This window comes from Gracilinanus agilis, chromosome 4 (assembly GCF_016433145.1).
Source record: "Gracilinanus agilis isolate LMUSP501 chromosome 4, AgileGrace, whole genome shotgun sequence".
Taxonomy (NCBI): domain Eukaryota; kingdom Metazoa; phylum Chordata; class Mammalia; order Didelphimorphia; family Didelphidae; genus Gracilinanus; species Gracilinanus agilis.
The window spans coordinates 190,913,086-190,924,740 of NC_058133.1; the positions used below are offsets into that span (position 1 = coordinate 190,913,086).

At 39.9% G+C, this 11,655-nt stretch overlaps 1 protein-coding gene across 1 annotated transcript; it reads left to right on the forward strand.

Annotated features, from left to right (window-relative positions):
• Positions 1 to 1,802: 1,802 nt before the first annotated feature.
• LOC123247344 (keratin, type I cuticular Ha1-like) lies at positions 1,803 to 7,990 on the forward strand. The gene is made up of 7 exons (XM_044676212.1): positions 1,803 to 2,150; positions 3,173 to 3,255; positions 4,310 to 4,466; positions 5,401 to 5,562; positions 5,659 to 5,784; positions 6,721 to 6,941; positions 7,843 to 7,990. The coding sequence occupies exons 1-7, from the start codon at positions 1,803 to 1,805 to the stop codon at positions 7,988 to 7,990; spliced, it is 1,245 nt and encodes a 414-aa protein (XP_044532147.1).
• The last annotated feature ends 3,665 nt before the right edge of the window (positions 7,991 to 11,655 follow it).

Here is an 11,655-nt window from a genome sequence, read left to right on the forward strand (position 1 = left end):
CATTTCCTTCTCTAGTTTGTTTTATAATGAGGAAACAGAGGCAAACAGAGTTAAGTGACTTGCCCAGGACCACATAGCTAGTGTTTTAGGCCAGATTTGAACTCAAGAAAATGAGTCTTCCAGAATCCAGGCCCAGCACTGAGCCACCTAGTTGCACACGTTCTGTCTCTCTTCCTATATAAATTATTGCTGTAGGAAAATACAATGTCAGCTAGAAGGAATGTTAGAGGCCAGATAATTCTATTACTGCATCCTGTCCATCATTTAAGAATCAAACCAAAACTCATCTTCTCAATGACCATGCCAGTTGATGATGACTTTTCCCTTCTTGCCTGTACTATTCACATTTAGTATCTATTGCTAACAAACTATCTAATGATCAGAGACTTTGCAAACCATAAAATGCTAAAGAAATGTAATAGGCCACCATTAATGTTATTCTTTCTGACTTGTGGAAGAAAAAAAAACCCAATTCATTTTTTCTTAAACCCTTACTTTCTGACTTGGAATTAATACTATTGCTTCAAAGGCAGAAGAGTGGTAAGTGTTAGACAATTGAGGCTAAATGATTTGCTCAGTCACACAAATAGGAAAAGGCTGAGGCTAGATTTGGACTCAGGACCTCTAGTCTCTAAGTCTGGCTTTCTCTAACCTAGCTACCCCAAAACCTGATTCATTTTTTTTATCTTTGTAGTCAAGTACCTGCCACATAGGGATAGGGATAGGGACTAGGTCTGTGCTTTCCTTGGTATAGGAAGCTCTCCAAAGAGGAACCTACCTCTACCAATGCACACTAGTACCTTCTCTGCGACTTACAGTCTTGAATTTGGGGTAGGTGGTAGGTTAAGTCAGTTGTCTGCATTCATACAATCATTAGATGTAAGGGATAGAACTTGAACTTAGCTCTTTCTGATTCTAAGGCCAGCTCTCTTTCCTCAATATCTCACTTCTTCAGCTGGTACACAATTGTTGTTGGTGCTCATTCAATAATATCTAAGATTTCATGACCTCTTGGACCAGAGTATCCCAATACTGTCCATGGAATTATCATGACAAAACTGCTGGAGTGGTGTACAATTTCCTTCTCCATTGGCACACAGTAGGTACTTAATAAATGTTCTATTTAATTATGTTAGAAATGATCTTTTCAAGACTCAAGTCTTATGTTCCCGCAGGCTAAAAGCTCTCTGAGGGTAGGAATAACTCCTATACTTTCTAGTATCTCCTGTGCCTACCACAATCTGAGATGTTCAACAAATATTTGTTGCCTACTTGATAGATGTATTGAAGCTGCTCAGTTTGAAATAGAAGACATGTAAGAAAGGGGAATAAAAAGATCTATGGCTTTTTGCCACCTGTAAAAGGATTCAGATGTAGAGTGAAGCTACTACCCAGGAGTCAGGACACCAGAACTAGGTGGCAAAGCAATACTGTCACCTTACCCACCAAGCCAAATTAACAATAGCTGGTGTGATGGCTTTAATGATTCTACCTCTTTGAAGCTAGACACATGAAGCTCTTACTTCACTGACAAAAAGCTCTGGAGAGAGTCCTGACTTAGCAGGAAGCCTAAGTAAAGTCTTTTATGAGGTGAGGGACTTTTTTTGAGGGATGTAAATAACAGGTTGAGGGGAAGGTTGTTTGAAAATTCTGTAGAGTAAAAATAAAGGTGTGGTATCTGTCCACACCCATTTCTGAGGGGCTATAAAGGCTACTAGGTGGACAATTACTCCATAACCCCAGGGGCTCTGGTAACAAGACTTCTGTATCCAACCGAACAACCAACCACCATATTAACCACCATGCCTTACAACTGCTGCCTGCCCAGCATCAGCTGCCGTACCAGCTGCTCCTCCAGGCCCTGCCTGCCTCCCAGCTGCCATGGCTGCACCCTCCCAGGGGCCTGCAACATCCCTGCCAATGTGGGCACCTGTGGATGGTTCTGTGAAGGCTCCTTCAATGGCAATGAGAAGGAGACCATGCAGTTCCTGAATGACCGCCTGGCCAACTACCTGGAGAAGGTGCGGCAGCTGGAGAGAGAGAATGCTGAGCTGGAGTGTAGGATCCAGGAGTGGTGCCAACAGCAGGTCCCCTACGTGTGTCCAGACTACCAGTCCTACTTCAGGACCATTGAGGAGCTCCAGCAGAAGGTATTAGGTGGGTGGGTGGGCACCTCAAAGTCATTCTGAGACTTGACAGCAGAGATGAAAAGAATAAGAAATATGAGAAACCACTTGTATTGTGAAACTAGGCAAGACATTCCATTCAGATGTAAGATTTTTGAGATTTGACATTGGAATTGCCTCTCATTAAGGGGATGGCCAAGTTTTTGCCCAGATCATCCTCTGTCTTTCAATGACTGATTAAATGTGAACATTTACATAATGCTAACCATATAGAGGAATTAACAGCACTTTGCATAGGAGAGCTATAATTATGAGTTGCTTCTGAGCACTTGTAAGCCATGCACCAGAGCCTGTTGTTCACCTGATGTATGAGAAATAGAGTCAAAGACATTGGCAGAGTTTAGTTTTTCTGAATATATCTCATTCATCTTTCTGATTTGGTTTTCAGTTGACCACTCAATATTTATTAAGCTTTTGCTACCTTTCCTTTTTTTTTAATCATGTGAAAGAGTAGAATGGGCTTTGGGTAATCTTCTCCACTCTCAATCAATCTGAATTTCTATTTCCTAGTCAATAAGTTAGTAAAAAAATTATTAAGTGCCTATTATGTACTAGGTACTGTGATGACCACTAGGGATACAAAGAAAGATAAAATCAATAGCTTTTGCTCAGAAGTGGTTTCCAGAGGGCCTATAAACTGTGTGGAACCAAGAGTAGGAATATCTGGAAGTATGTGTAGTATGTATATATATATATATATGTATATATATATATATGTTACTGAGAACCATATAAAATCGAAGGAAGTGATTATTTTCAAAGAGAACAGTATATTGGGAAGAGTCTCTTTACTTGGTCATATGTTTCATGGATGATTTTTCAGAGTTTCCAGTAAATTTATGTTGGCAAGGAATGACCTTTTACAGTCCAAATAAAGGATACTTTGGTCAACTAGCCAATGTTTGAGGGGACAAGTTATTCAACGTCTACAGATGACTGGCTACTCTAACACCTTGTTCCCTGTGTGCCCTATTGGAATATTCCAGATATTGTGCACCAAGTCTGAGAATGCCAGGTTGGTGGTACAAATCGACAATGCCAAGTTGGCTGCTGATGACTTCAGGACCAAGTGAGTTGACTACTGATTAACTTGTAGGAATCAGGGATGGGAGGAACCTCAGAAGTCTTATATTCCAACCCTATTTTATAGTTGAGGAAACAGAGATCCCAGAAAGATAAAGTTACTAATCCAAAGTCCATGCATGTAGCATTTTGGAACCATAGATCTAGAGTTAGAAGTGACCTTAGTTCATGTTTTTGTGTCCCCTTCTCCTTTTATAGGTGAAGAAACTGAGGTATAGAGAAGGGACTTATTCAATGTTGCCCAGATAGTAAGCAGCAGAGTTTCAATTAGATCTCAAGATATTCTGGCCCTCTCTGGACATGGAAGTCCAATAATTTCCCCATCATATGACAGCTATCTCTCTTTTCCCATTAACTTCTCTAGTCTACTTCCTCCTCTACCCATCATTGATGGTACCTAAGGCCCTTCTCTGGAATTTTTACCAGTTATTTATATCTATATATCTATATCTATCAGGATCATAGATCATCAAAGCCAGAAGGTTCTTCAGGAGATCTCTAGTCCAACCTCCTGCTTTGATATAATTGAGGTTCAGATGAATTGAAGTGACTTAACTAAGATTCTATAGTGAGAAAATGTTGAGTCATTGAGGTCTTCTGTTTTCAAATCTTTGTTTCCCTTTGTTGTGTTATTTCCCTTGCTTCACCCAGAGCAAATATCAGGTATGTTGGAAGTGACTTTTTTGGGGAATACAAATGATGGCTGAACTTCCTTTTCCTAGTAGTAGTCTCATTAGCTCTTAATCATTTGTAAAACTTTAAATAGTGTGCTCTTGACTGATGTTTAGGCTTTTTGGGAAGGGGAGCTCTGAGGAAGGGTACACAGCAAGATAATCTTTGAGACCTTAATGAAAGGGGTCTCAGAAGTTTCAGTATAGTTTTAAGTCAACTTAAAGGTATAAAGATGATTAAAGAAATGGACAGAAATGGCTGCTATAACTGCCAGGTACTAATTAGAAGTAGAAGGATGAATCTGTAGAGTCGAAGTCAGGATCATTACCATCTCTTGTTCCACTGATCATCACCTCCTGGGGTCACAGGTACGAGACTGAGCTGTCCCTGCGCCAGCTGGTAGAGGCTGACATCAACAGCCTGCGCAGGATTCTGGATAATCTGACCCTGTGCAAGTCTGACCTGGAGGCCCAAGTGGAGTCCCTTAAGGAGGAGCTGCTCTGTCTCAAGCAGAATCATGAACAGGTAAGACATGCTGAGCCCTTGTGGGACCTGAACATGTTGGAACCTGCTATAGCAAAGAAAGAGAGGTAGGAAGTAGAGAGGCCATTTGTTATGCTCCTGGGAGCTAGGGAAGTTATTTTAGTAACACAAATCTGAATACATAAAATAGAGATTGAGTAATCCATAAAGTGGATACATGATTTGGAATTTGAATGTTTTGCTTGAGGCCACACACCTGAGCAAAAAGAAAAACTGATGCATACATTAATGAAATAAGGTCAGTAACAGGGCAGCTTTCTATGGACTCATTTTTATGCATTCATAATGGATACTCTTATGGCTTTAGAAGGAATATGAGAGAGAGCTTGAATTGGCTTTGGGACCTCTTTTCATGACAGAAAATTATTCTGAGGCCTGAACACAGAAGTATCCCAAGATCACATGGCAAATTAGTAGCATAATTGGGGTCAGAAATGAAAATGCAAGCCTTCCTCCTAATCTAGTGCTCTTGGCAGCATACCACAGTATGCTGAATTCCCACAGATTTGTGGTTTGATTAGTTTTATTTAGAGATTATGCACTTTGACTCTGTGGCAGCCTGTGGGAATGTGTGTTGGTGAAGATTAATAATGAAATAACTAGACCTTTTCTTTCATGGGACTTCTGCATCCCCTGCAAGAACCAAACATGTTATTGAGCAGTTCGGTTCTGTTCAAGGACATTTTCAGTATTTTTCTCCTTTCCCCTCCCTCCCTCCCTTCCTCCCTCCTCCCTTTCCTTTTTTTCTTTTGTGTTCTTCCTTTCTTCATTTGCTTTATTGCTTTTTTCCTTCCTCGCTTCCACTCTTCTTTCCTTCCTTCCCTTTGTCTTTCCTCTTTTTTGTTCTTTCCTCCCTTTTTGCAGGGTAGAAAGTTATTGGGATCTTTGTGTTCACTTTGATTCTTTTCTTCCCCAGGAAGTCAACACCCTGAGATGCCAGATTGGGGAGCGTCTCAACGTGGAGGTGGATGCTGCGCCAACTGTGGACCTGAACAGGATCCTGAATGAGACTCGGGCTGAATATGAGGCCCTACTAGAGAACAACCGCAGAGATGCGGAGGAATGGTTCACCACTCAGGTGAGGATTTAGCTTATGCCCACTACAGAACTTGAGGCTTCCAGGGTCCTCATGATCATGTTCTCACCTCTTGTTTCTCAACTTGAAACATTTCAGACAGAAGAACTGAACAAGCAGGTGGTGTCCAGTTCTGAACAGCTACAGAACTTCCAGGCTGAGATCATTGAGCTGAGACGTACTGTCAATGCTTTGGAGATAGAACTGCAGGCTCAGCACAACCTGGTGGGTAGTTTTAACACTGGATAATAGAATAGACCTACAAAAAGTTCTTAATAAGCCAGAGCATTCAGCTAATTTGAGTGAAATAATATTTAACAGGAACAAATGTAAACTATTACAGCAAAGTCCAAATAATCAACTTCATAAATGTAAGAAGGGGAAGGAATAGCTATGTAGCAGCAGTTTTCTGGGAAAGACCTGGGGAATTTAGTGAACTGTAAGCTCAATGTGAGTCTACAGAGGGATATAGTAGGCAAGAATGCTTATATAATCTTAGGCTGCATTAAACTGAATGTGTCATCCAGGCCTGGGGAGGTGAGAAGTTCTCTTTTTTCTACCCTAGTGAGATCCTATCTGGAATAAATGTGTGCAATATATGCCACATATTTAAAAGTAGGTCATAGATGAAGGCAAACAAATTGGTGAAAGGTATTGAGGTCATTTCAGATAAGGCCTGAATGAAGGAACTAGGAGGTTTAGCCTGGAGAAGACCTAAGGAGGATATTAATAGGTGTCTTCAGGTTTTTGAAAGGGACCCATATGGTAGAAGGATCACATTCGCTTTGCTTTGGTAGCTGGGTTTTGAAGTGGTAAATTTGAGATTGATGATCTAAAAAGCCCCTCTAACCTCCTAACAATTTGAACTGTCCCAACGTGGAATGGGTTGCCTTGGGAGGTACTGGGTCTCCCATCAGTGGAGGTGTTTCAGCAACAGTTGTGTGAGACCATTTGTCTGGTGTGCTATAGATGCAATTAATGTTCAGGCATGGGTAGGTTTTGAATAGTATTTGAGGTCCCCAAGAGAGTTCTCTGCTTTGTGGCAATTATGATGGTAGGAAACGTGAGAAAGGAGAAACATCTGAATTTTTGGGAAGTCAATACTGTAATGAACGAGGAGCAGTTATCATTCCTGACATTTGTTCTTCTTCTCCACTACAGAGAGATTCTCTTGAAAACACTTTGACAGAGACAGAAGCCCGTTACAGTTCTCAGCTATCTCAGTTACAATGTATGATCACCAGTGTGGAATCCCAGTTGGCTGAGATCCGCGGTGACCTTGAGAGGCAGAACCAAGAGTACCAGGTCCTTTTGGATGTCAGAGCCCGACTTGAATGTGAGATTGCCACATACCAGGGTCTGTTGGAGAGTGAGGACTGCAAGTAAGTACTGTACTGGTGATTTCTTCCAAAGCACTGACACTGATTTTTTTTGGAGGATGAGGTAGAGGGTTGAGAGGGAATGAATATACTCTTGATGTTAATGTATCATTTCGAAAGAGCAGTATGGTAAATGGGGAAGTAACATGTTCCATGGTTATGGAGAATATCTGGGTTCAAAACCTACAAATGGTTTGCAATCTTTGTGACCTTGGGAAGTCTACTTATACTCCTCATGCTTCAATTTCTTCATCAATAAAACGAGGAGGTTGGAATAGACTTCCAATCCTACATCTATTTTCCTAAAAACATGTTGGGGTTAAGTAGGTTGCAGTATATTACCAATGGTAATTTATACTCAAATAGCAGAGTTCAGGTTTTAGATGGGGAATGTATGTTACAGAGATGTCCAATATAGTTATGAAGTCATCATATCTTGGGAAAGATAGGGAGAGTGAATGATAATAGATAGACTGACCAATGACTGCACTGATATACCTGAAATATCAAATAACTTAAAAGAAAGCACAAGGGTATATTCTTTCTTAGAGGATGTATGGGAGGATTGGGATAAGATTTGAACATGGCATGGAGGGGTTGTGTTTTGTTTCTACGGTGGAATAGGGATCCACCTTGATGTGATCACATATCCATCAAATTATTCAAGGACTCATTTGGTAACAAAAGTCAAAGTATAATCCAATTAAATAAAAAATGCATTTTAAAAAAAGCACCAGTTATGCACTAGATACTGTGCTAGGTGCTGGGGATACAAAGAAAAAAACTCTAGAGGTCTCTGTCCTCATATGGCATACCCTACTGTGAGATGATCTTTTTTTATTTGCCTGCCTTCTGACCAAAAGTTACCCATACTAATGCAGCTTTAATAATTTTGTCTCCCCAGACTTCCCTGCAACCCTTGTGCAACAACCAATGCCTGTGGCAAGCCCATTGGCCCCTGCCCAGTCAGCAATCCTTGTGTCCCATGTGCCCCCTGTGGACCTTGTGCCCCTCGCTCAAGATGTGGTCCCTGCAACTCTTTCGTGCGCTAAGTTCCCCAGGGTGGCAAGGAGGAGAAAGAAAGAAAGGGCTAAGTACTACCTGACTCTGGTCCAGCCCTATTTAATCTGAAGACTTCAATAATCTAAACCAATTGCTTCCAGGCAAATGAACACCAGTATGAAAACTTCCCGCCAGTCAAAAAGCACATCTTCAGGAAAATGTGGATTTGATCTCTTTGTCTCTTGTCTCTTACTTGTCTCCTGCTTTCACCTGTTTGCTCCTTCAGCATCTGCTCTTGGGGCATCTCTTGAACTGGGGCTGGAGGGGGGCCCCACTTATAGTGTGTTAGATGCTTTCCTGAAAAACACAAAGCAGGTTGGATAAGACAAAATGATATAATTGTCATTTATATTTTATGTCTGAAACATTTATTTTATAAAATAATTCTATTTAGTGGAATGAGATGAGATGATCATATCATGAAGAGAATATATGTTTCTGGATACCCTTTCTGTCTTTGGAGATTCAGTGAAGATCCTTTGTTATCCTCCTAATAAAAACTTAATTATTCTAGTGCAATGGTAATAATAGCTGTCTTCCCTATTTATTTTGATGTAGTTAGATTCCATGACTAGGTGTTCTTCATATAGATCATGATTTTCCACAACATAAAAATATCCCTATTCATCTCATTTCTAGAGCTAATTTGGGTGTTTGGGAGGAGGAAGGAGGAAAGGAATAGTCAAAGTGAAGATATATATATATATATGTATATATATATATTCATTACTACTCTTCAGGAAATGTGAATTATGAGGTTATAGCCACTAAAAGCCAAATGCTAAATAATGAGAATATGTGGAATGTTAAAAGTCCCTAAGCTCTGATGAGCAATTATGGGACAAATTGAACAAATGCTCTATTTGAGATTTTAGAACCTTTGTTCAAATTCTAGCTTTGCCAGATTTGTCTTTTGCCTTGGAGAAGCTGCCTTAACTTCTGTGGCCTTCAGTTTTCTTCAGAATGAAGGAGTTGGAGTAGATATGGTCTCCTTCAGCTAAAAATCTATGATCCTATGAGTGTATATTGGCTTTTCATGGCAAATTATTAAACTTATCTGGCAAGCAAATAGCCTATTTACTGTTGCTTGAATTTTATTTCATTCACATTTGCTTATCTATATTTGGCTTTATCCACAAACAATGCAAACTATCAACATAAGTATGAAGTCAATGTATTTTGGGAAAGATAGAGATGACAAAATAAAGATTATTTGACTATGAGAGATACTAGTTGATCAAGGAATACAGACTGAGTACTTACCTTCCAAATCATGGTGCAGTGGTAATGGCAGATTGGAAGTCAGAAATGTGGGGGAACTTGAGGTGTACCCCAGGTTCGGGACAGCATGCAAGACTCTAAAACTTCGATTAAAAAAGAGAAATTTATTAATTTGGTATTTATGTTGAATTACCTGGGAAAACAGTACAGGTAGAGAACTGCCTCCTAGAGGAGATGTGTTCTGGGCTTTATATGCCCTTTTGACAACAAGGTCTATGTGACTAGAGAAAGGATGATGATGACATGGTACTGGGTCCCTGGAACCTGAGATGGGGCATGTGATTATGTCCTATGCCTCTAAGCCAAAAGGGGGTGAACTGTCCAGTTTAGAGAACAATCAGTTATCTGAGACATAAAGTAGATGATTATTAGGAGCCAGCTGGGTTATGCCTATCTATGCTCATCAAGAATGAAGGGAGAGGGGGCAGCTGGGTAGCTCAGTGGATTGAGAACCAGGCCTAGAGACAGGAGGTCCTAGGTTCAAAGCCGGCCTCAGACACTTCCCAGCTCTGTGATCCTGGGCAAGTCACTTGACCCCATTGCCCACCCTTACCACTCTTCTACCTAGGAGCCAATACACAGACGTTAAGGGTTTTAAAAAAAATTAAAAAAAAATAAAAATAAAAATAAAAAAAGAATGAAGGGAGAAGCCCTGAAAGCCTCAAACTCACCTTCATAAATGTAAGGAAAAATTTAGTCTTTTAAGTACTCTACACAATCTGGGGGCTTAGGGTGCCTGGGGAAGCCTGTACCCCCATATCAAGAGGATCTAGATTTAAACCTATGGACTAAGTGGAAGCCAATATTTCCTCCTTGAGGCATACATTACTATCGATATTATAAAGAGGTTAATTAGCTAACCTTTAACTTTCTAACTCTGAAAGACTATATATGAACATCAAGTTAGGTTTTTTTTTTTTAAACCCTTGTACTTCGGTGTATTGTCTCATAGGTGGAAGATTGGTAAGGGTGGGCAATGGGGATCAAGTGACTTGCCCAGGGTCACACAGCTGGGAAGTGGCTGAGGCCAGGTTTGAACCTAGAACCTCCTGTCTCTAGGCCTGACTCTCACTCCACTGAGCTACCCAGCTGCCCCATCAAGTTAGGTTTTGTATTGCTATAAAGACAAAAGGAATTCAAAAAATAATGGGTAATGGAGATCTAGGGCTGTTCCTGGATATTGCTCCAGTGAAGCTAAAGGAAGACAATGGATATGCACTGGATTTTAGTGTTCTCATTTACCTTTTTTATTGGTTCATCCAATTACTTCTCTATGATCTTCAATGCCATGAGGTCTCAGTACTGCTTGCTTTCCCCACTTTCTATAACAGTGATATAACCCAATATTCCAATTCCTTGCTGATTTGGAAGGAAACACATGGGGGGACCCACTGTGGCTCAGAGTTGTATCCTTCATATCTTCCATTTCTTCATATGGCTTCTCCTCAATTGAGGGGCTGCTCAACTGAGGGAGAAAAATGGGAAGAAATTTCTTCATAAGTCCCAAGTCCTCAGAAACATGGAAATTTTTAAGAAAAGCCTATTTACCAATATTCCTACCCCATCTATCCTTCAAAACAATTCCTCTGGGTAAGGAGTCATAACCAAAATTTAATTATCTTCCTTCTGAGTCTACCTGTCTATTTCTGCCAAAAGTATCATCATCTTATTAACTCAAAACCTTGACACCTTCTTTAGATTTGTCCTTTTTTACTTTCTCTATATACAACCATAGAATTTTGTGAATTCTTATGTAATTTCTTATATTTGTTTCCTTCCTCTCCATTTTTCTGGTTACCACCAAGATCTCTTCATCCATTGTCTAGATTATTACAACAATCACCTAATTTATTCTTCTCAGATCACAGACACTATTCTTCTTAGGAAGAGGACTAAATACTTCTCTGAAAACACCTGATCTTTACTTTATATTTCCTTTTTTCTCTAATTCTCTATTCCAAATCTCAATATTATTCCCTATTCGTTTTTCCTTTGCTGTTGTTGTAGATGAAAAGGGGAACATTCTTCTTGCAAATTTCAATATCTCTACTTGTATCCAATACCTCTTATCTCATATAGAAGTTTGTATTTGATTTTCTATTTACATTTTTTCCCTCCAGTATAATATGGGATCCTTACTGGCAGGTATATTCTTGTTCTTGTATCTCCAATGTCTCATATCCACAATGCCTAGAACACTTGAGGTGCTAAAATGTTGCAAATGATTGTTGACTGAAAAGGAATTTCCTCACTTAAACTCAAAAACCAAACAATCATGAGGGAATTCCTATGAGAAAGAAAGAGAATGGTAAAAACAAACAATCCCCTCACCAAACAATCTGAGAAAATCTTTCCTCTGCCAATTAGGAATAGT

Coding starts and splice junctions, on each gene's coding strand:
- LOC123247344 (XM_044676212.1), top strand. CDS start 1,803: ATGCCTTACAACTGCTGCCTGCCCAGCATCAGCTGCCGTACCAGCTGC. Junction 3,256..4,309: donor GCTGATGACTTCAGGACCAA/GTGAGTTGACTA, acceptor CTGGGGTCACAG/GTACGAGACTGAGCTGTCCC. Junction 5,563..5,658: donor AGGAATGGTTCACCACTCAG/GTGAGGATTTAG, acceptor GAAACATTTCAG/ACAGAAGAACTGAACAAGCA.